The sequence below is a fragment of the Eufriesea mexicana genome, unplaced genomic scaffold, assembly GCF_001483705.2.
Source record: "Eufriesea mexicana isolate 0111107269 unplaced genomic scaffold, ASM148370v2 scaffold10051, whole genome shotgun sequence".
In the NCBI taxonomy this organism is placed as follows: domain Eukaryota; kingdom Metazoa; phylum Arthropoda; class Insecta; order Hymenoptera; family Apidae; genus Eufriesea; species Eufriesea mexicana.
The window spans coordinates 116,989-140,828 of NW_016917902.1; the positions used below are offsets into that span (position 1 = coordinate 116,989).

The following is a 23,840-nucleotide window of genomic DNA, read 5'->3' on the forward strand; positions in this document are numbered from 1 at the left end:
GAGAGAGAGAGAGAGAGAGAGAGAGAGAGAGAGAGAGAATGGGAGAAAATGAAAACATAGAAGGGGATATTAATGAAAACCGATTCAGTCTTTCAGCAGAAACTAAAAGGAAAGAAACGAGGGTGGTGAAGGTATAGTAAAGAGAAAAAGGGAGTTTAAGGATGTACAGTGATGACACGCAAAGCTGCCTTTTAAATGCTGGTCTCATGCACGAGCTTCGTCAATTCCGGGAGGGCCAGATTATTGGAGCTGAGAAGCAGGGAATTTCCTGTGTTGTTGTCTCTGTTGTTGCTACTCTGCACCTGCGTATGGTTGGGTTGCTGGGCCTGGTTTAGGGCGCTATTGGACGAGGATCTATTGTCATTGGTGGTGTTTATGGTGTTATTATGATGGTGGTTGTACGCGTTGCCCGATCCCGTGACGCTGAGCAACAATGGCGACGTAGAGCTGTTCATCCTGGCAGCGGTATGGTCCTGATCGGCGGTCTTGTTCGGCAAATTGCCCTTGCTGGCGTTCAGCGCGGTGTTTGTCGGGTCTTCGTCAATGTATGTGAAGTCAGAGAGTGGTCGGGGCCCGGTGTGGCTGCGTGAGCTGCGCATACTGTGTAAGCTGTGTAAACTATGGACAGAGCGACGCTCCTCCAAATCTTCCAGAGTCGACTTGAACGCTCTGATTACTCGAAGCTGCAAAAACAGGGAAGAGGGTGTTCTATCAGGAAGCGAGGAGGCAAGCCAGCGACACACAAGCACGTCATACTTGTATTTATCTCAATTTGTGTGTGTCAATAATCTTATGTTTTTCATGTAGTTCGTGTTTTCGACCTAGGGAGACAAAATATATCATTTTTTGGTTACTTTTTGCTGGTGCTTTATGGTTTACTCGATTGCTGTTCTATAGATGTATATCTCTGATCTTTACAGTGCTTTCCGTCCCTCCCTCTCTTCATAGGGGGAGGGGGATACACAATTCTCTTGCAGGAATAAAATGGATATATATATAGCTTTGTAGGTTTCTCTAATCGTGTAACATGTATATATGTGTATGTACGTCTAGTGTGCACACACTGATGGGTTGTTCTCTTCGCCGTGGACTTGGTTGCATTTCACCGGAGTTCAGACTTAAATGTTTGCGTTCTGCGGCATGGCTCTACCGCCAGGCGTACATACATGCGCGCATCTATCTTTACTGTGCGTACCTACCTATCCTAACTGAAAGCCGCAGAAGTATTTAGAAGGATCACAAAAAAAAAAAAAAATAAAAAAATAAGAAATAAAATTAAGAGCTCTTTGCTTCGCTACATACCGCCGTAACGATTTCTCCTCAATGACAACCAATCTGATTGGACGAGTCTATTTTTCACCTTTTAAACACAGGCTACTACTAGACTACCTGGGCCTGGATAAACTGATTCTGAACATCGAACCACCAACTTCTGAAAGCAGAATCATCCTTACATCTTGCTCCTGATCAATTCGCCACAACATAGTCTCTCCTAAAAGGAAACGATGGATCAGATGCATCATTTCATCGAACAAAACCCTCCGTGCTAGTAATCTAAAGTAGGCCAGTAATACTTAAGAAAGATCTTCGGTTTAAATATATCTAAGATTGATATACAGAACCGCGAGTTTTTCGTTCCTTAGGACGAAAATGAAGGTGTTCGATACATGGAACGACTTGCAACTACAACGGACTTTGTTCTTCGAACAATGTCACAAACGTCTTTTCTGTATGGTCCACAATAATCTAGAATCGAGCTAAAGATTGGAGGTTAGTTTCTGATGAAGCACACGCTTGAACCGTGACCATAAAGAGAGAGTCAAGCGTAGAAAATTTAAAGTCAGAATAGAGACAGTGACAAAAATAAACAGATAGACAGACAGAGCACGAGAGAATGTATACATCCTCGAGAAAGAGAGAGAGAGAGAGAGAGAGAAAGAGATAGACAGAGAAGAAGAGAAAGATGAAAGTAGGAGGTTTTATGAATTATAGAGAATTCTGGTGAACATTATCGTGACTTTTTAAACATTTTTCGTGATCGTGCTATTTGCAAATAACACTGCATTCCACATTTACGCCAGTATACTGATTCCTACGAGGAATCTCTTTGTGCAGAATCAAGTTTCTTTCTCTTCTGAACATTAGTTATGGTTTGTCCAATTCATCGACTAGTCTGTACAGTTGTTTCACTATTTATTTCAGAGGCGAGTAATTCATAAGATCATGACAAGTTACCAGCAGCTGATTCTGTTCTATGCTCCTAGCATAGGAGCTCACATTTCTTTGAGTCTAGCAGCTTGATCAGTCCAATCTTTGTGACCGGCAGATTAATCCGAAATCTGGACTGTTCAAGACCTATCCTGATCATGATCTTGCGGTATATAATGATCGAAATAGTATTGAAAATGAAGTTGCCTTGTTTTCAATACTAAAACTCTGACAATAGTTCAGTATAATTCAATATTTCCTCATTTCGGAGCACCGTGAACGGGGGTGTTATCCCCAACTGTTCCAACCTTTTGGTTAAACAGACAAGTTTTCCTGGTAGTTGAACCCTAAAATAGATTGCCTTGGTGAATTCCAAGTTCAACAGGGCGCACCGTGCGGTATCATTCGAAAAATCAGACTCGGTCCGGTCTGATGAGTCAAGAACGAGACACTGGGAGGGTCGATTACATGCCGGCAATTATAGCAGTTACAACACATCATAATTATAGTAATCGTAGCCACTAGAAGCTTCTAGTTTGTCGAAACCCACTTTTTTCTGGTTTAGAACGCACAAAATCATTGCAAGAAACTTAACCTTTCTATGACACTTGCGCGTAACGCCATGTTAGAGATCGGGCAAACACAAAGTCGATGCAAACGTGAGCAATCGTGCACACGCACACTTGCATACTGCATCAAAAGGACAAATTAAACAAATTGGAATGATGGGATACCGTGTGCCACATTTATGGTAGATTATAACTGCTTTTAGTTGGGTCACTCCAATTGCGATCAAGAAATATAGCCAGATAACTAATGATCCAATGGCTGTTCGAGGCTGGAGGAAAATGTAAGACTTCCTGTCAGGATTCAAGGAAACTTATCTGACTGTAGAAGACAAATTGCACATCCAGTAACTAGCTTTCAACTTTGCTTCTTATGTAACGTTGAATGTTCCTCTGAATCTCAGAAGCTATCATTTAGCTACTTACAATCTCTTGGACTTTTAACAATCTCGAAATTCGTTCATAGATAAAGTATTATGCCAGAAATGTTTCTCTTTCCTCACAGCAATTGCCTGAAATAAGTACGAACATTTAGTCACGGATCGCACACTGCGAAGGGAAGTAAATTTTACCTGCAATTAAACAATATGACCCAAGTATGGCCATAAAGTGGCACAGGTGGAGGTAAGAAGGTGTATGAGATTGAAGAAAGCTGAGAGACACACTCGTTCACGAGAGAGCCTGGAGATAGTATTCTGACGGGACAGAGACAAGGTGGCAGGAGTTTTCTGACGCGCCGCGAAACTTTTTCCCAGAGGTGATTTGCAAAAGCGGAAAGGTTGAGCGAGTTATCATGGTCGCTCGTTTGCAAATCCGTTCTAAAGAAAACTTTTCAGGGGTTGCCGAATGCGAGATCCTTGATCAGAAAAGGAATGCAGAGGGAGGAACAAACACAAACAGAAACGCAAGCAGCAGAGTAAGGGAGAGAAAGAAGGAGGGAAAGACTCTGCTCGAGGTAGAATTTTTAAAAGCTTCAGACACCTCTCATCGAGGCAATTATAATGTTCTCGTGCGAGTGTACGTACGATACCAAAAGAAGGTAGTGAATGGTTAAAAGTTGGTACCACACGGCCATCACGAAAAAAGAATGCTTGCTTTTTATGGCGGTTTTTCCTTGTTCTAACAGTCGTAGTATTATATCATAAGAACAAGTATGAAAATGACACAATATGGAGGAAATACACGCAGCACACAATCATGTCAGACAGCTATAGACTACTGAAAAAAGAGGGCGGGCGGACGGTGGTATACCGGCACAAGAGGCTCTTCTATTGATTCCACCGACCAGCCCACACCCACTACACAAAAACACAGTGGTGTGACGAAACATCGTTCACTGTATCAGTGCTAAAGAATCGTCGCCCTCGTTCCTGGCTAATTATTCCTCGGACGTTACCAATTTTCTTTAAACCTTCTTCTCTTCAAAGAGTATTACACTTCCCTAGATCTTATTAATTACACGTTCTGACTCCTTCGTTATGAATAAACTTTGGATATCTTTCAATTATGTATCAATGCAAAATATCAATCAACAATTCAACTATATACTTATAGAAACAAATTTGTCTTTTGCTTTGTCAAATTTCAGTTTAGAAGATTCTTTCTCTTCAATTGGACATTTCAAAAGACTCACAGAGACGAATTACTCTGTAATACTCTTTGATACCGTGCCTTAATTATATTTAATATTCTACGCTATCTTTCAATGAACTGCGACCCAAAGCAATATGGTTTATCACGTCCTTCGAACAGTTTATAGAACAGGATCACTCTTTGCTTTCGTGACGTTAGCTTTTAGGCGTCGAGTGATCACAATAGCCAAAAGGTGGATGTTACTGATCACGAAGGGCAGGTTCGATGGCGACGTTTCACTCAGCACATCGTACGTACGTCGACGATCCGTCCTGTGTATGCGTACGTATGGCAAAGTTGACGATACAACGTATTATTAACGGCAGGCGATCTACATGAGCTACGTACTTGTTTGTACTCCGACAGGATAAGTGTGGCGGCGAGCATGACTGCCGCCCCGTTATACCTCAGTCTCCCGAATGGGTTCCGCTGGCTAACAAACCACAAATCATACCATCAGTCTTAATTTCTATCCTCTCCATAGTATCGTTACTTTTTTAAAGGCGTGTTTTTGGCGTTTGCGTCAGTATTGAATCCCTGCATACACTGGCATATGTGTCTCGTTATTTGGTTCTGTATTATTATATTTTTGTATCTGTTACTTTAGTTCCTCGTTGGGTTCTTTGCTCTCAGTCAAGTTTCCCGAGTTACCGAGAAGCTTTTGGACAAGTATCTTTGCAGATATGTAAGTGTCATACTGTGTGTTTAGATTTGAAAGGAAGACAGTCCTGGAGAACTCGAGGCTTCGTGCAAAGTGGTCAACGGGGTCGAAAATCACTTGGAATATTGTTCTTGAAGGACTGAGAGTTGGCATTAACACGATACTGATATTTCATTCGCTAAAATTTGCAAGTTAAATCATTTTTTTTAATTTACCAACTTTCCTCGACGTCCTCAAGAGTGGCCAATACACAAAGTAACTTAAACCTCTGTGTAACTGAATTAACAAAGCTTGAAAGCTTGCAGAGAACAGAATTGAACGGCCAATTGCTGCATGCAAGCATTTTCCAAAATGAAGTGAAGTCCAGTAGGTTTTGTATGTCCAAAACGACGTGATCAATGGCCTGGGGAGTGATCATGTAATAGAAAGTAAAAAATTATTAGAATCTCTAGCAAAAGTTCAACCAACAGTTTGTTTAGAATAAACTGTTCTAAAAGTAATTCAAGTTTAACTTTCCAACGGTATTCTCCCAGTTATAGTTTCAAAGACTTGCATCCAAAACTTCAAGGCCATTATCAACCATTCTTCGCTTCCTTTGGTTTCAAAATTATCATTAATACGTTTCTTCCTTTCTTATACCAAAGAAAGTGCTAGTGAGTGTATAATAAATGCACATTCGCCTCGAGCCTGCAAAAAATGATTAAATTCCCTGCGTGTATATAACAGTGTATGTTCGTGTTCGTATGCGTGTGTATGTGTAAGTTGACTGCCAGTTTCTTGAAAATTTCTTTATCGATAAGAGCCTCGACTGTCGTGTACACGGCAGACACAGATAAACAGACAGATAAACAGACAGACTGTGCACGTACATCTCATTATACGCAACAGTACACGCACATCGAGAGACACACGATGCATTATGGCACGTATCATCCATCATATAAATGTTAATGATAAGGTGTATCACAGCAAGACTGACACACACTGCAACGATTAAAGAACAGAAATAAGAGATAAAAAGGAGCAAATACCAGCCAACGGATTCTTAGGTGTCCACAGCTGAATACATATACGAGTATAACAGTATGCTTTTGTTTCTCCATGAGAAATATACAGGATGCAACAGCGTGTCGTTGTTCGTTTGTGACTGTCAATTATGTTGCTATTATTTGCCCATAGTTATATATATATATATCGTCTTTAACGGTAGACTTCTGCCGCGAGATCTTGCATGCAGTTCACACGCATAGCACATATACAAGGTAATCTGGGACTGCTTATTCGTAAGTGCATCTCTTGTGAATTGACGTTTGAGTTATAGGAAAGCTTCCGCAACAGAAAGATTGCCTGTGCGTGTGAGTTCAGAATCATCGTAGCTGCTTTTTCTTTGCTTTGTTCTTGGTTAAACGTTAATATATGTATACATAGGATGATGATTGTGATAATGATGATTGTGAAGCTTGAGGCAAGTCGTTGGAAAATTAGTAGATTCTTTCTGTAAAATTGTAATAACATTTGAATGATGAAGGTAGTACGCTTGTATGGATGACTGCTGAGTTGGAGTTTCATTAAACAAGAAGTTTTCTTGTGTCTCCTCGTCTCGGTAATTAAGGACTCTCTTTTTTGTCTGAGGAAATAAAGAATGTCTTGAAAGTGAATAGAGTGAAGTGGAATATGAGACACTCAAGAATGTTTTTGACACATCCATCATAGGTTGACTGGAAATATATACTTGAAGCGTGACAAAATATATATGTAGACATATAATATTCAACGTCTACTTCCATGGCAGAAGACTGCTGAACAAAAAAGGAGCAAAAAGAGAGAATAAAAATGAAAAAAGAGAACAAAAAGATAGAAGAGAAGGAAAAGAAAAAGTTGCGTTTACCTAGATATCAAATTCTCACATTGAAAGATACAGTTGTGTGATGTAAAAATATTTCAATATACCTCTGTCTGATGAAAAAATGTGAAAAAAGAAAATACTTGAGAAGCAGGCAGCAAATACACGTACAAAATTCATTCCCAATGCTTGGAAAAATCTTGTATCAGTAGTTACTGAATCACTTATATGCCGATAACATATCATATAAACAAAGCAATCCCTGAAACTGAAAATTGTGTCAAAAAAAGATAGATATGGGGAGAGAAAAAAAAAAAAAAATGGAAAGAGAATGTGAATGGATGAAGAAAACTTTGTAAGGAAACTCAACAGCTGCCGATGTATCAAATTCGGCATTTCCTAAAAGTAAAAATCACTTCGATGATTCTGTTAATGAATATTTAGAAAAAAAAGGAAAGATTGACCGACAGTGTTTTAATAAATGAAATGAAACGAAAAGAAGAAAAGAATTGCAAAAGCGTACCCTGCCGCGCGTGTATGTGTGTTCTGCACACATATATACGCATACACATATATATACGCGTACACATACGCGCATGCATTTTACATACACGTGTGTATATAGACATATATCTACGTATATACACGTATATACGGGCAACTTACATACGTACATACATACGCACAAATGTGCATGCAACACCTTATAATCAATGAAAAAAGAAGAAAATAAAAAACAAAACCGGATGCAAGAAGAAAAGTCGGATATTTGGAATTCAAAAAAGTTGTTACTTTAATTACGTTTTAGTATTATACTGGTTTTCTCCTTGGACAGAAAATTAAAGTAAGAAAGTAACAGATTTTAATAGGATAAAACCAAATAAATTTGGTGTAAATAAAAGTAAAAATAATGTTTCCTTTGAGAAGGAGAAAGGTAATTAGCAGTCTTGTATTTGAAGAGAAGAGATTAGGCAAGAGCATAAAGATACATGAACTGAGATTTTAAAGTGCTATACATGAAATTCAGTTATTAATATGAACACAATAAGCAATTATATCGTTGAAGATTCATTAAGTATTGCTAACAGTATTTAAGAAAACAATTTCATTAATTATTCGTGTATCTTTACATTATATTATGAAATTATTTAAAAATTACAGATCAATCATGCAGGAGGCAATAGGAGATAACAAAAGGAACATCTTTTACCTAATACAAAAATGACGAATCACACTTTATTTTACAATAACAGGACTTTGAAAATACAAGTATTAAACGTCTGTCGTCAAACAACCCGTTGTACATGCCGGCACGACAAATTGTTTGATGCCAGGCGCCTAACATTTATATTTTCCACGTTCCATTTGTATAAAATAAAATGAGTTAAAATACATTCTTACAAGATAAAGATATTCCTACTGTGATCCTCCATTACGTCCTGCTTTATAAACGTGATAATATTAAATATAAATATATATCAGCTAATAGAAAAATATGAAAAAATGATAGCAAAGATTTGCAGGTAATAATTCTTTGAAACTTGCATTCAATACCATTATAGTACCTATCAGAGTAATTTGATACTGAAGTAAAAAGCTGGGAAAGACGGGATATGGTTTGGTAGCCTGATATTCGAGGAATTCTCTTCTCTTCAAATAGGAGATGTCGAGGATCCTGACTGAAACAGAATGACTGATTTTAATCAAGGTAGTTTATAAAAAAAATAAAAAAAAAAAAAAAGACGAAAAAGGAAAAGAAAGCAGAAAGGGAGAGTTAGAAAGAAATAGCAGCGCAAAACAAGGGACCAGAAATGTCTCTTCGTTGTGTCGAGTCGCTGAAATAAAAAAAAATATAGCACGACTTGCGCGAAATAAGCGATTAGAAGCTTGCATCTTGCAAGCAAAAATGCGACGAAACGAAACAGAGAGAGAAAGAGAAAGACAGGCGAAAGAGATACACGTTGGATAGGCAGACAACCAGAAGAGACTTAAATAGAATAAACTTAAAATAATACAGAAAGAAACACAAAACTGTAAAAAAAAAAAAAAAAAAAAAAAAAAAAAAAAAAAAAAAAAAAAAAATAGAAAGAAAAAAAGGAAGAAAAAGTTAAAAGCAATAAGTTAGAACATAGTTTTCAAGACCAATTAGAAATTAGAAGTTAGAAATAAATGTAAGCTTGACTCGAAATTGAAAAAGAAAGTAGTAATTATTGAGACAGAGAAGGTAAACGTGGATAAGAGAGGAACCAGCTACGTCAAACAGAAAGCACCAGTAAGAAGGAAAACTCAAACTGGTTAATGAGAAAAACAAAACCATTGAAAAAAAAAGTCAAATAAAATGGTAATCATAATAAAGAATTAATATTTAAGAACGGTCAAACAGTGCGGAGATTGGATTTGCGGACTAACCATATAGTAATCCTGAGAGGGGGATCTGCCTGTCACAGATACATTCTGCACCAGAGTTCTATTGCTCGTCTGAAAGTAGGTTACATATTCAATTTATATAAATAGCTTAACTGAGTTGTGTATCTATAATATTTTTTTTTCCTTTGTTTATTTGTTTCTATAATAGCTTAGAGATGTAATTTCATTCAGATACATTACTCTTTTGTAGGTGAAATCTGTGTATGTGTGTGATTCTTGCATTGTAACACATCGTTATAATTTTCTGCTTTTTATCACCATGCTAGATCAAGAATAGTGTTACCAGAGTAAGAAGAAAGGAAATAAGAGAGAAAGCGAAGTATAAGTCAACAGAATAAAGAAAGTGAAGATCATTTCGGTTAAAGTTCACTCCTTTTTTTTTCCTTTTCACTCTTTGGACTATGCGATCATCCCATCAAACAATAATCAAGTGTTTTCAATCAATCGACATCGTAGGTAACTTCAATCATGGATTCTCTCGCACGTCCAAGAGATGTTTTCTATAAAATAGCGTCAGTAGCACCGTTATGATGTAAAATGTGGCTTACACCATCACGAGGCGTCATGTTGGTCAAGTATGCGCTAGCTTCATCACGCTTAACCCGTTCCCATTGAGAGAAACGAAAGAACGAAAATAAAAGAAACAGAAAAATACGAGAGGCATCGTAGACGAGGAAGGGCTTATTTGTCCTTTCCGACTCTCGCTCGAGCATCGATTCTCAAATTTTCAAGTGTTGAACAATTCTGCAGATATTCTTACGCTAACCGTCTATACCTAATTTCCTCTCTGTTGTACGGTCCCAGGTGAGTCTCGGTATTTTCCTTTCAATAGCCTAGATATTGACTTTCACGTTAAAACATTTATTCCCGGAACTGTCACGTATCAAAGCAGGCTTCTTAATCTCTTTTGTACTATGTTCCTAAGATCAGAATTCCATGGATTAATATCAAGGAAGAAGCTCGAAGGTATCTGTTCCTCCACTTCTATAACCATTCCCGATTGCGGGAAATGTAGTCCATAAAGAGAATATGACTCGAACTGAACTTTGGGATAGAGAGATGGATCAAGGACTGCTTGGACTACTACAAACTTGGTTCTAAATGATCAAATCCGCGTCGCTACGTCGAGCAAACCTATGACTAGCTATCTAAAATGCCTACGTGCTTGGGTTCTAGGGATCCCAAACAATTAGGCAGTAAATACTGAAGCTGAAACAAGCTGAAGAGTTCTACCATAGCCGTCTCTACGCCTTACCCATTCCTGGTTACGTTCATCAACGTTAATTAAACTGTTCGGCTGCTCTGTTCGACTTAATTAAATTTTTCCCTAGGAGGAAGGGATTTCTTGCCTGTAAATGGGTCGATAAGGCGACAGAGGACAAGAGAGGCACGAGTAGGTATAATATAAAAGGATAGACAACGATCGATTATTCCGGTCATTCGATTAAGTTACTGACTTCCTCATGGCTCAATTTAACCTCTTCGATTTAATTTGTTGAATCAGAGGTGTGATTTTACTCAATAGATGAGCCAAAGCCTGTATTTTCTGTAAAAGACACAGTTATGAATGCAATGTAATGTAATGTAATGTAATGTAATGTAATGTAATGTACTGTACTGTACTGTACTGTACTGTACTGTAATGTAATGTAATGTAATGCAATGTAATGTAATGTAATATAATGTAATGTAATACAATGTAATGCAATGTAATGCAATGTAATATAAAATGAAGATACCAGGTCGAAGAGGTTAAGTGAGATAATCGTAACACTTGTGAATCATAGTATATACACTCTTTGAACATCTGAAAGGCTTTTTCTCAGGACGAGTAACCGACTGCTATGTAAGGGTGAATGTTGTAACCCTTTGTAAGTCCAAATTTTAATACCAACTATGAAACAATGGTAAACGTAATTTATCTGAAAAAAAGCACCGACAAATATTAAATACGTTGACTAAGAAAATAATCAGGCTCTAGTTAAAGATAGAGAACAATGGGTATCTGTAAAGAATTATTTCCAAGGAGAATAGACACCTGAATAGTCAAACTTGGTTTCGTCTCATAAAGGGTTAAGAGCCGATAATGGTGTCGAATGGATTATTAAGAACTTGGATAACCTTCAGAAGACCCTATAAAAATTCAGTCACTGAAACGAGAATTAAGATCAGGGAAAACGACCTGAAGGCGATCGACCAGGTCGAAAAATCGAACGTGTAACTCTCCAGCTGCTCAACATAGAGGACATACAGTTTCCTTAATCGTCGAGCTTTCTTTCTTTCTATGGCTAACATAGAACATATCGCAAAATCAAGAGGGCAAAAACGCAAGGTACGCATCGTCGAATTTACACGGCAAGGAACTCAAATGAAAATGCAAACCAAGGTAAACAACGGTCTTAAACGTAACAAACCAAATGAGAGAAATTAAAAAACGTATATATGTGGAAGAAAGTATATAACGTACGTATATATACTTTTTTATTGTGCATCTGCGCAGACTGTAACACTACACATGAATGCTTTTTCACTGATGAGAACTAGAATTCGAGAATCAGATTGAAAAACTGATACCTGCACATGGATCTCACTTGATATTAATTCTTCTAAACCAAATGATCCACTTAAAACTTCTATATCCTCGTTTTCATCCATACAACAATTTAGAAAGCGTAAAAGGAGATTCTCGTCGATGACCAAAGTGACTGGGAGCCAGGACCAAGCGAGATACATGTTAATCTCAGTCTTTCCCTCATCATTTCTTCATCTTGTTTCCCTGACTGAAAAATCATTCAAAGTGTAGTAATCGATCTGCTTGATTATGATTAAAAAGAGAACAACTTGTTGCTACGAAGATATGGTATATCGAGTGTTGTAACACAGTCGATGGTAAATACACGTGGTTCAACAGGAACGCTGAACACAGCCGGTTGATGATGAAACAAGGCCTAGAAATCGGGACCCGGGCGACGGAAGATTCGTCGACCCGAGACCAAAGAGAGAAAACGTCGGAGCGTCGCGTGCGCGGTTGTTTATATTCTCTTTTCTTTTTTTTTTTTTTCTTTTTTTTTCAAGTCATCTCGTTAATTCTGTATTTTTTTCTCTTTTTTCTCTTATTACTCTTATATTGTTTAACTTTATCCCGGAGACGGGGAGAGGGGAACCCGAGAGAACGCTGACTTCGAGTGATGGCATGAGAGTGAGAGATAGGGATAGTTACCTGTGTCTGTAGTCGTGTTAGACCACGGATCCATAGAATTTGTCCTGCGCGCGGCTTTTTATCCGAGTCAGGGTCGAATTTCTCATCTCCGAGATTGATCGCACCGATATCATCCGGCTGGCCGCGGCCCCATCTGTTTTTAAAAAACATGAAACCAATTCTTCATCACTCGATCCCTGTTACACACATGGTCTATAATCAAAGTAGGTTTTTTTTTTTTTAAGAGGGAGATTTTGATTCTTTTTTTGGATTTGGCTGACTGATGACGCGTAGAGCCGGCTCCTCGACGCACTGCACCCAAAATTTTCTGTTTTACGGTCTTTCCCCTCGCTCCTTAGCTTGGAGGACACCTAACCACGCTATTTCTTTAACACAGTAGACGATGCTGGCTAGTTTAACATCTTTCTTTTTAATGGAGAATCGATTGACGGTGGTATAACGGTGATCGGAAATGACCGAGATAGGAAAGCAGTCGGACAGAGAGACGTACAGGCTGTTTCAGAGTTACTAGGTACAAATATCTTCGTATTCGATAAATTTCTCCAACGAGATGCTACGTGTTGCGAATCATCGATCGTTCGCAACGAACTTACTGCAAGCAAACATTCACTTTCTTTCTTTCTTCGCTCTTCGCATCCACTAGTACCTATTCTGCTCTTCCATGGTACTCGCGAATCATCGAATCATGATACACAGGCCATCATCCTTTTCCTTCAGTGAATTTTGCTTTTAGTAAGGCGTTACGTTTGAATTACGGTATCCGAAAAGGACCTGTAACTGCGAAACAGCTGGTAATATATGTACATACATACAAGAAAAATGCGACGTGTAAAAAAATGAGCCAACGAACGAGGGGATGCGATGTGAGGTGCAATGCGGACAAAGTGAGCGAGAAATGCGGTTTTCTGCTGATGAAGAACGACTGTACATGTGTGTATGAATAATGTCTATGTATATGGCGTGTATAATGACGAAAGAGATACTTTTGTACTTGTTAGGAGAGGGGCGACAAAACGGAAACGAAAAGAACGAAAAGAAAAGAAAAGAAAAGAAAAGAAGTAAAGGAAACAGAAATACAATGGTAATGAAAAGGAGGGTCAAGTGATGTTAACACGTTCTGAGGAACAATGCACGCGTGATCTGGTAAATTTCAGGACTGGATGTGAGGTCTTAATACTCGATCATATTTTCTCCTTCTCCTCTGGACAGGTTCCTCTTTTCTTTTTCATTTTTCTTTCATTTTTCGCACAATTCACGAGAAACGAGTCTGAGCGGCGTACGTAACTTGTGGTTTCCTCTGCTACATGTGCTGTTAGTCGCCCAGCAAAATGCGAGATCTCCCTTACCTGTTCAGGAGGGACGATATTTCTAGTAAAGCTCAAGAAAAACCGCAACTACTTCTCTATGTGTCCTACGACAAGTGGCTCGGTAAAAGCTTTAATAAGCGAATGCAGAAGATTAAAAATGTGTGAGAGCCCCATGTTATTATGTATATCTTTGTTATACTTCTCGTGATTATAACACGTGTTTTATACCACAGCGGATAGCCTAAATTATATATAGGCTGTATATAATGATAATACTATATATATAATATATAATGCACGATACACAATATATAATATACATGGTATTGTTAATGCGCTCGACGCGAGAGCAGCAAAAGTTATTGGACCCAATTCGCAAGAGATTCTTTCACGATTCAACCTCAGCTTGCGAATTGGAAGGCAACCTAAGCGAATAGAGAGAAACAGATGCAGAGAATGAAAAAAACCGGTTCAGAAGGAGAAAGTTCAGTTCCGTGCGTGTGATGAGTAGAGATGAGGACAGAGAAAGAATAAGAACGAAACCAGAGGTGGGAAGAAACAGACAAGAAGGGTAGAAATATATAGATGTGTACAGACAGAGAGAAACAGACAGACAAAAAGAAAGAAAGACAAATAGACAGTTAAAAGTTAAAGTTGAAAGAGGACAGTTGAAAGAACATAGTCGTAACAGCTCCAGCGAAAGAGCAGAGTAATTACAGATAAAGCGCTAAGCGCAAAAGTACCACTTATTATAATAATAGATCTAGGTATTCCGAATTTTCAACTCCGTGAAAACTTCGGAATCAAACGTTCCAAACTTGAACTCGGTTCAAGCGCGCTACTGAGATCCCTTGCACCAAACAGAAAACGCAAATACATGTATAGTTAGATATCGTGAGAGACGAGTACGGTAAATCGCCAAGACGCTGTTCTCATTGGTTAATCTTTCACACAAACAAGTACGTAGACGTCCGAGAAGGGTTTTCAGTCATGCAACGGCTAAGCTTAATAACGGGTTTAGGTTTACAAACGAGAAACGAGTAACAGTTTACTATCCACCAAGCAAATTGATGCTCGTTTCCTCCAATGGAGACTCTACGTACTTTGACTACTGCTATATCAGCTACTACGTACTACCACAGTATTAGTATCTGAATAAATATTTAAGATCCTTAGATATCTTTGAATCTTCGTATTTCTTACCATTCAGATTCGTTTCTTCCGTAATCTTCGACTCAAAGTGTTTCTAGGATAGACTCATTTCATAGTCTCCAAAAGCGTTTCAAACTTTTGCAACATCCTTGAAACACAATTCAAAGATATATACGTACTTCTTGTATTCGGATACTGTACTACTGTTCTATCAATGTTGTTTGTCGTCAAACGTTCAAAATTTCATCTTCAGAGGAAACTTGGAACGTTTTATTACTGTACCGGCACTAACGTGTAATTACAAAAACAGGGGAAGAGGAAATAGATGAGCACGCGCGATTATTCTTGTGCAATGTGTTCGATCCGGATCACCGTGATCACCGTGTCACGACTTTGAAGGTATCTCTTTAATATCTGGGTATGGGAACATGCTACGTAAAGCGATACATTAGTATGGTGGGGTGAAAGACATATGACAGGCAAAAGCAATAGGAAGGACTTGTAAAAGCGAAAACATAAACTAACAGAAGCGATACGATTATACAGCTACCAATAATAATAATTAATATGACTTCAACGATGCATGCCTCCCTTCTATTACACCTTTACACGATACCGATTATGAGTGATACTTATCTTTCAAATGGTACTGTCTTTTCGATGTTGCTACACTCGTATTTCATATATAATATGCGAGTATGTGACAACGATGGATGTCAGTTGTACGTAAGAAAATACTGTGCCAATAATATATGTACATAACATGTGCTCTGGAAGGTCCACTTAACATTAATATCGAGGATTGTCTACGGAAGTGTGCTCTCAAATTTTAGGAACCAAGAATGGTTATTACGAGGTTTGGAAACAGAAAATTCTCGATATTAACACCATGAAATATATATAAAAATTGTACAATATATCTTTATACAACTACCAACCACCGTCAAGAAATAAGAAATTCTCCAATAACAGAAATTCTGTACTCGTACAGTAGATATACGCAGAATAACAAACACGTATGATAAATCTTTCTCGATAGAGAGTTCGATTAAAATACAGAGGTTCATGCAAAAGTGATTATCGTGTACCAGGAGAGACTCGATAAAAAGTCATAAAAGCTACATATGACAACCCATTGAAACTTAAATAAGAATTCATAATCGCGCTTCCAATTTCCAAACTAGTTACTTTGCAAACAAGACACACATCAGAATGTATTCGTAAGATTCATTCTCAAAGCTTCAAAGAAGTATCCTTGTTACTTTTTTTTTTTACTTCAAAAATATATGCCTGATACAACGCGTTCCTGTTGCTTCACACAATGCAAGAAAGCAAGAAAAATCCACACTTTTTCCCATCTTACATTCTCCTGCTTTACTTAGTAATGCGTGCAATATGGCTGATTTAATTGTTCATAGCTTCTAGATGCTTTTTAAAGTAGTTGCTGTACGTTGACTTCTGACATTCTCGCTTTCGAGTTTCAGACCAAGACAACAAAATTTTTAAGAAAACTAATAGAAAAAATTATACAATAAAAAAACAAAAAAGAAACTGTAAAGAGTATGTAACAGAAAAATCTTTCCGAAATGTTTTCTCAACGAGAGCACAATATAGGCGAAACCATTATTTTCTTTTTTCTTTCGTTTTTATAGGTTATGCTGCCAAGGGCTGCGCCCGCTAAACTGAACAGAAGTATCTCTCATCATTTAGACACTAAAAGAAATGGTAGTTTTTTTACATGAATATGTTTATAACTTACGAAAGAATTTTAGGAATCTTGCGCGTAGGAATAGTCGTAATTACTTGGCCCCACAATAGAGTACCGACTCCGAAGAACAGGCACCACATCCATTGTTCTAATGTGAGAGCTTTCGTGCTGAACGCCATTTTACCATATTGTATGATAACTACCTAGAAAACAGACATAGGATCTTATTGAAGAGACATAAAAGATGGCAGCTTTGATGTCATCCGAATGAAAAGAGACTTCTCTTGTGTCCATTTCTGCTTGGCTGAAACTCTTTCCTTTGTTAATCTATCATGTAATCGAGAGAAAAAAGTGTGAAATTCTACCTAAGGGATAACTATTTCTTAGTATAAAGCTAAAAACAAGTATTTAATCGACTTTTCCGCTGCAAATTCAACTTCTACATCATACTGTGCTAAAGTATACTAAAGATTAATCAGAGAAATATTTAAGATTTCTAATGTTCTACCATATTGACAATTTCTATTCCTAACTTCCCATGTATTAATCGAATTTAAATTAAACAAATATAAATATCACCAGACACGTAACCATAATTCTAATAATAATTCCTAATAAATAAACGATGATTTACCTGCGATAGACATGTGGCGACCCAGATAGAATAAAAGATGGGGTTGGTGAATATTCCTTGGAAGACATTACGCTGACCATGGATTTTTCTAGCGTTAAATTCGTTGAAAAGAGTCATCATGACGAATGTGTTGAAGATGACGGTGAAATGCTGCGTTGGACCGCCGCCAGCCTGTGCAACTCCTCGGCCTGTATCGATGTCAAGCATCTTATCACCTATTAATCAAACAGTTTATCGTTAAGGATACGCTCCGCATCGATCACCTTGGTCATCTCAAAATCCAAAAAGGAAATTATTCGTACAAAATTACTTCACTTGATATTAATCTAAACTATTTCTCGTTTTCCTACTATATATGTATATATTAACACAGATATTCCAAGTTTGCAAGTAGCATATGCACTTTCTTTATTTTGGATTCAAGATAACCTACAGGAAATATAATCACGCAGCAAAAGACAGAGATATTTACCAACGAAAAGAAGCATAAAAATTACAGACAACTGATAGACAGCTTGACCGAGAATGTTCTTCATCATTGTCCTGGAGATGAGCGGTTTCGTGCGACCATACGGTCTACGAAGAAGAAGATCAGGCGTAGGCAATTCGGTGGCCAATGCAAGAGATGCTAACGTGTCCATGATTAAATTCACCCACAACATCTGCACCGCTTTAAGAGGAGAATCTTGCACGGCACATGCTCCGATAAAAGCAACTATAACAGCGACGATATTGACGGTCAATTGAAACTGCAAGAATTTCGCTATACTATCGTAGACGTTTCTACCCCACATAACTGCCTTCACGATTGATGAGAAATTATCGTCCGTTAGGATGATATCGGAAGCTTCCTTGGCGACATCGGTACCGGCGATGCCCATGGCAAAGCCGACATCCGCCTTTTTCAAAGCAGGACCATCGTTCGTTCCATCACCAGTTACAGCAACAACTTCGCGACTCACGCTCGCTTTACTATCGATTATGCCTTTCACGAGTGTGTACTTGTCTGTAGGCGACGATCTAGCCAATACCCTCAATTTCGGCCACACTTTGTCCAACAAATGTTGCTGTATCTCGCCGTTGCTGTCTCGGATTCTCCTATTGAACTCTTTGCCTTCTAGGATCAGGAAGTCTTCGTTTGGCTTTAAAATCCCACATTTCAGAGCAATGGATCGCGCAGTGTTTATATTGTCTCCGGTCACCATTCGCACAGTGATGCCTGCCTTCTGACACTTCCTGATCGCGTCCGGCACCTCCGGACGTACCGGGTCCTCAATACCGACGATGCACAAACACGTAAGATTGTTCACGATATTCTCTTCATCATCCCAATTCGGCTCGTTGTCGATGTGAACTTGATTGATTTCTGCCTTTCCGGGAACGAAATCGCGATACGCGACACAGATGGTACGGAGTCCGTCACACGCCATCGGCTCGATCACGTTCTTTACCAGACGCCCCTGCATCTCTCCGGTAAATTTTTCCAAATGACCTTCACGACCATATATAAAGGCACATCTGAAACAATCAAACAAATATTAATCTTCTGTCTGACACGATATAATTGGAATAAGCGACGAGTTTTTAATTGTCTTAACAAATTATTATACATTGGTATAGTTAAAATTTGATCTTGATATCGAGTGTTAATAAAATCCTTCTTTTTTTTCAATCATTTAAAAAGGGATATAACGTACTTCTTCATAATGATCTCGGAAGCGCCCTTGGTGAAGAGCCTGAATCCACCACCTTTCCTCGGGATGACGGTGGACATGCTCTTCCTAACACTATTGAACGTGTACACCCGTGTGAAGGTTTCCTCAGGTTGATCGTCTCGTATCGTCTGATAGTTCATGCCCAGGGCTACTACGAATCCAAGTAAGGCACATTCGGTTTTATTGCCGACTTGAAGCGGCAATTCTGTAGGGTCCTGCGATGGCATTATTCTGGATGTGTATGCCGAATTAACAGAGATAGCTTGAATTATTAAGTTTCCAATGTGCGACGGAATCTCCACGAACTCCGGGGTCGTCTTGCTCATCTTCTCGCATATGTACGACTGAACGACGGTCATCCGGTTGGTGGTCAGGGTACCAGTCTTGTCCGAACAGATTGCCGTAGCGTTACCCATCGTTTCACAAGCATCCAAATGACGCACCAAGTTGTTGTCTTTCATCATTTTCTAAAATCACACAAAAAATCAATATAAATTCTACATTTATCTCTTAACAATTCGCATAATCTTAATATTAAATGGAATCCAGTTTTTTAACAGAGAAAAAGAACAAATTCTTCAGCGAGAAGTGTATAAACACTCCAACGAATCAAAGTAAAAGTAAAAGTAAAAAGTAAGTCTTTAAAGTACTCTTCTCATCTTCAGAGTACACTACTGAAGAATAATAAATAGGAAAAGAATATCTTATTTACACGCTGTTGCCTTTTAAAACTATTTTATCGATTTCAGCGTACAAAAGAGAAAAGAATAAATTATGCGAATATATACCTTAACGGAATAAGCAAGGGAGAGGGTGACAGCTAGAGGAAGACCTTCGGGAACGGCGACTACGAGTACCGTTACACCAATGATCAAATGCCGCACCAGATCACCAGCGTACGTATTTTTCCAAGGTTTTTCCTGTATGATAAACGTGGTAACGCAAAACTGAATGATTAGAATGATAACGGTAAGCCCTGCTATGGTCGAGCCGGCATAACCGATTTGTATGGCGAGTTTAGTTAGCTTGGCTTGTAATACACTCTTCTCCTTCTTCCCTTCTGGTCCACCCCCATGGCTGGGTGCGTGATGGTTCTCCCCGCCCTCGTGCTTGCCTCCACTCACATGGCTGTTTCCAGTTATTTCTACAGCTTCGTCTCCTTCATTAGCAACATACAAATTCGTTTAAGTTCTTCCACAATTATCATCCGAAGCTCGATTCCCTTTCTTTTCTTTATTTACATCTTTGTACTAATTTCATCGGCAACACAAAGCGACTTGAAAGTAATATTTCTTCAACAAGAGGATGTCAATGCCTTCGACTATTAATCCTCGTATAGCAATTTCGTTTAAATGGCTGAACAAAAATTAGGCAAGTAGTGGAATCGAGTTTCCTCATAGTACATTTATAACCACATTGCTTTTACATATTTTTTCGCTGACATTGTGATACTGACGACTAACGTTAGTAATCAGTATCCATCGAAGAAAGGGAAGAAGAAACGTAGATAGTTGCAATAAGCCGGCAAAAAGGAGAGAATATAATCAAAAGTTAATCGAAAGGCATAACAATTACACGTTAAGAAACACAGATGTGTAAAGAAAATTATAAGTATACAGGAAAGAAAGAGAAAGAGAGAGAGAAAGAGAAAGAGAGGGGGGGGAGGAGGGGAGGAAGAGTGTTACTAGAAAAAATGCAGAAAAATGCAGAAATAATCAGAAGCTGTACAAAATTTTAGTAGCGGCTAAAACTCTTTTTCAAATGTGCATAAATCATTGCTATTGGAAGCATTCACAGAATCAAATGTAACAGAAGATACAGAGAAGCACGGATGAGACACGACTTTACTTTTTACGCTTTCTTCATAAATCTTCCTCATTTACTTCGTACGTGTACAAGTAGACCAAGAAAACAAGATAGGAACGATAGAAGTGAAAGAAAAAAGTAGACTGACTTGACGAAACTCAAGACTGCGTTCGCGCACAGAGGCCATTATAGAGTGTGCAGTAAACGAAAAACAGAGTGATGGACAAAAATTCAAAATCAATAGTGTTCTCTTATACATCCTTAGATATTACTTAAAGGATTTCTCGTTACGTGTGCGTAATTCGTATAAAAATAGAAAGGAATAAAAGAAGAGAAAAAAAAGAGTAAAAAAAGAAAAAAAGAATTGGAAACAAAAAGAAAAAAATAAACGCGCGCGTGCTCATTTAATATATACGTAAATCGAACACCGAAATGATGAACAGTAATGATTTATGATAGTGCTTTATTCACCTGTTAAAGACTTCTTCTTCCGCTGCTTCTTAGCCTCTAGATAAAAAAACGCATGCAAAACAAAATCGATTAGCAGTCTATCTAGAATTGTAATATGCCAGTCGTAAGTTACGCCATATTTATAAATTCATTTTTATTTTTAATCTCACAATTTCTACCGTGTGTTCTGTTCCGGTATACTAGCAGAATGTTTATTAGGATTCTAAGTGTACAGCCCAGAAGGTTTTTCCTCTCATCGATGCTAACTCGTTTTTTGTTATATTAATCTTTCTCTTTTTTCTTTTTCTCTTATTCTGTTAATCACTTTGTTTGAACAGAGTATTCAGGAAACAGTGTACAAAAATGTTATACGATGCTCAAAGGGCCCTCCAGGTTGTGCAACATACACAATATACACAACAGCGTAAATCACAAGGAAGCATACTGGATTTATGTCTATTTAATCATTTTTAAACAGCCGTAAGGTCGATTCTTACTATTAACCGTTTAAGTGCAAGTGTATTGGGTCGAGATCTCGAAGTGGCGATATATTCAGATTGTACTGCAGCGCCACTTCAGAGAACGGCGTGAGCGATAATTACTTTCAGATATTGCTCTGGAAACGTTTCAATGCCAGTTCCAATACTACGCGAGAGAAAGTTTAGATTTTAATTAAAAAATTTCAATTTCATCTGTCTTGAGATATTAAGATAGGTTATCCCATATGTATGGATATTTTTAACATTTGTAGGTACTATTATTTCTGGTTTATTTCTGGCAAATTTTAGTATTCAATAAAAATATATTTTTGAAATATGTACTGTACATAATTTTATAAATGTGTAAAAAGTTTTTAATGTATTTTACTTTAAATATTTATTCTTTGTAAGTAGGCAATATAATTACTAGTATTCACGCTTTGAACAACTGAAATCTAGCTGACGTACGTGTTTAGATAAATAATAACGACGATCGTGTCGTTCGTCGTATTTTAGCATAAACGGAAATAAACGCGATTGCACCGCTTAGCATTTTTCGATAAGATTTTTCCAATGACCCTTAACATTTAAACGGTTAAACCTGAAGATAATGAACATTTTTTATTTTTGGTATATTAGATAATATAAAGGCACATAGTAATTGTCTGTAAAAAAAAAGAAAAAAAAAAAAAAAAAAAAAAAAAAAAAAAAAAAAAAAAAAAAAAAAGATAAATCAAAATATAAAATACAATTTATTAATATGGATTTTCCGTTTGTGAGAAAATCGACTACGAAAATTTATCATTTACCGACTATTAGACTATTTAAATGTATACTATTGACATTTCTTATAATACAATAATATTGTAATATTTTATGTTGAAATATTTTTATATGGAAGAATAATTAAATATATCCCACAAATTTTTGAAATCGATTTTCTCCAAAATAAAATTTCATATCGAAAAATTTTATTTTACATTTCCGATCTGCTTTGTGTTATCAAATTTATCTTATTTAACGTATAAAAATTAATTTTACCTCTTATGAAATTTATAATTTTTCATAGTAAGAATTGATCTAGACATAATGATAACACTAAAAAATATTTCTAACTCATTCAATGAAAGGTTTTATACACAAACACATAAGACAAAAATACGAACATTTACAACCAGATGCAGGCTGATATAAATATGTCAAAAAAGGCGCATGATGTAATTAGCTAATAAAAAAAAAAATAATAATAATAATAATAATAATAACAGCTGCAATTAACGTGCGATAATACTTAACTGTTGATTATATAAATTTCAAATTATAAAAATTACAAAATTTTATCATTTCAAACATTCATTTCCAACTTTTCAACAAATTTCTCTAATCTTTTCAATGTAATTGTAAATAAACTTTTTTGATGTAATAGCAACAAAGTGGGCTATAAATATCTTTTAAAGAAAGAAAAGAATATTAGTAAACAATCCAGGGGCTGGTTTAAAAATACTGCCATTGCATGCTAAAGAAAATGAAATCATGACAAATAATTGGAAAACTAAATCCACAATAAAATATTCTCACATCAATTCAAAATAAACACCATGCGTCAATTATTGGTACTCTACATTTTTTTTACATATTTTATGCCAAGCATTTTATAATACCCACTACTACTCTCTTTTAAAATGACTAGTAGTTAAATTTTTTCATAATTTGACTATTTAATTTCTAGCATTTTCTATGGGGAAGAAATAGCGAGTTTCCATTAATTTATTAAGTATTATAATAGGTCTGACCATTTTGAAAACAAAATTATTCTTAGTAATTCCTTTCTTCAATGCTTGTGTAATTACACTAAATTAAAATCACTTTGTTTTAAGTTTTGTTCTCAAAATGATTATTTCCAAAAAATACACTACTACTGTATATCATTCCAAAATATTCAAATCTAATAAGAACACCTTACATCAATCGTTTCCCACTGAAATCGAGTTTACATACCTTTCTTCATCTTCTTGATTTCCTGTTCCTGCTG

General features: G+C 37.1%; 1 protein-coding gene across 1 annotated transcript in view; it reads right to left on the reverse strand.

Annotated features, from left to right (window-relative positions):
- Positions 1 to 23,840, reverse strand: part of PMCA (plasma membrane calcium-transporting ATPase 3) — a 65,439-nt gene that overhangs the window by 15,510 nt on the left and 26,089 nt on the right. Inside the window, exons 7-15 of the mRNA XM_017908153.1 lie at positions 23,807 to 23,840; positions 21,351 to 21,386; positions 19,862 to 20,232; positions 19,056 to 19,540; positions 17,831 to 18,876; positions 17,359 to 17,573; positions 16,776 to 16,927; positions 12,558 to 12,690; positions 9,320 to 9,388 (exon numbers count right to left, since the gene is read on the reverse strand). Coding sequence (XP_017763642.1) covers positions 9,320 to 9,388; positions 12,558 to 12,690; positions 16,776 to 16,927; positions 17,359 to 17,573; positions 17,831 to 18,876; positions 19,056 to 19,540; positions 19,862 to 20,232; positions 21,351 to 21,386; positions 23,807 to 23,840 — 2,541 coding nt within the window. The remainder of the gene's footprint in view (positions 1 to 9,319; positions 9,389 to 12,557; positions 12,691 to 16,775; positions 16,928 to 17,358; positions 17,574 to 17,830; positions 18,877 to 19,055; positions 19,541 to 19,861; positions 20,233 to 21,350; positions 21,387 to 23,806) is intronic.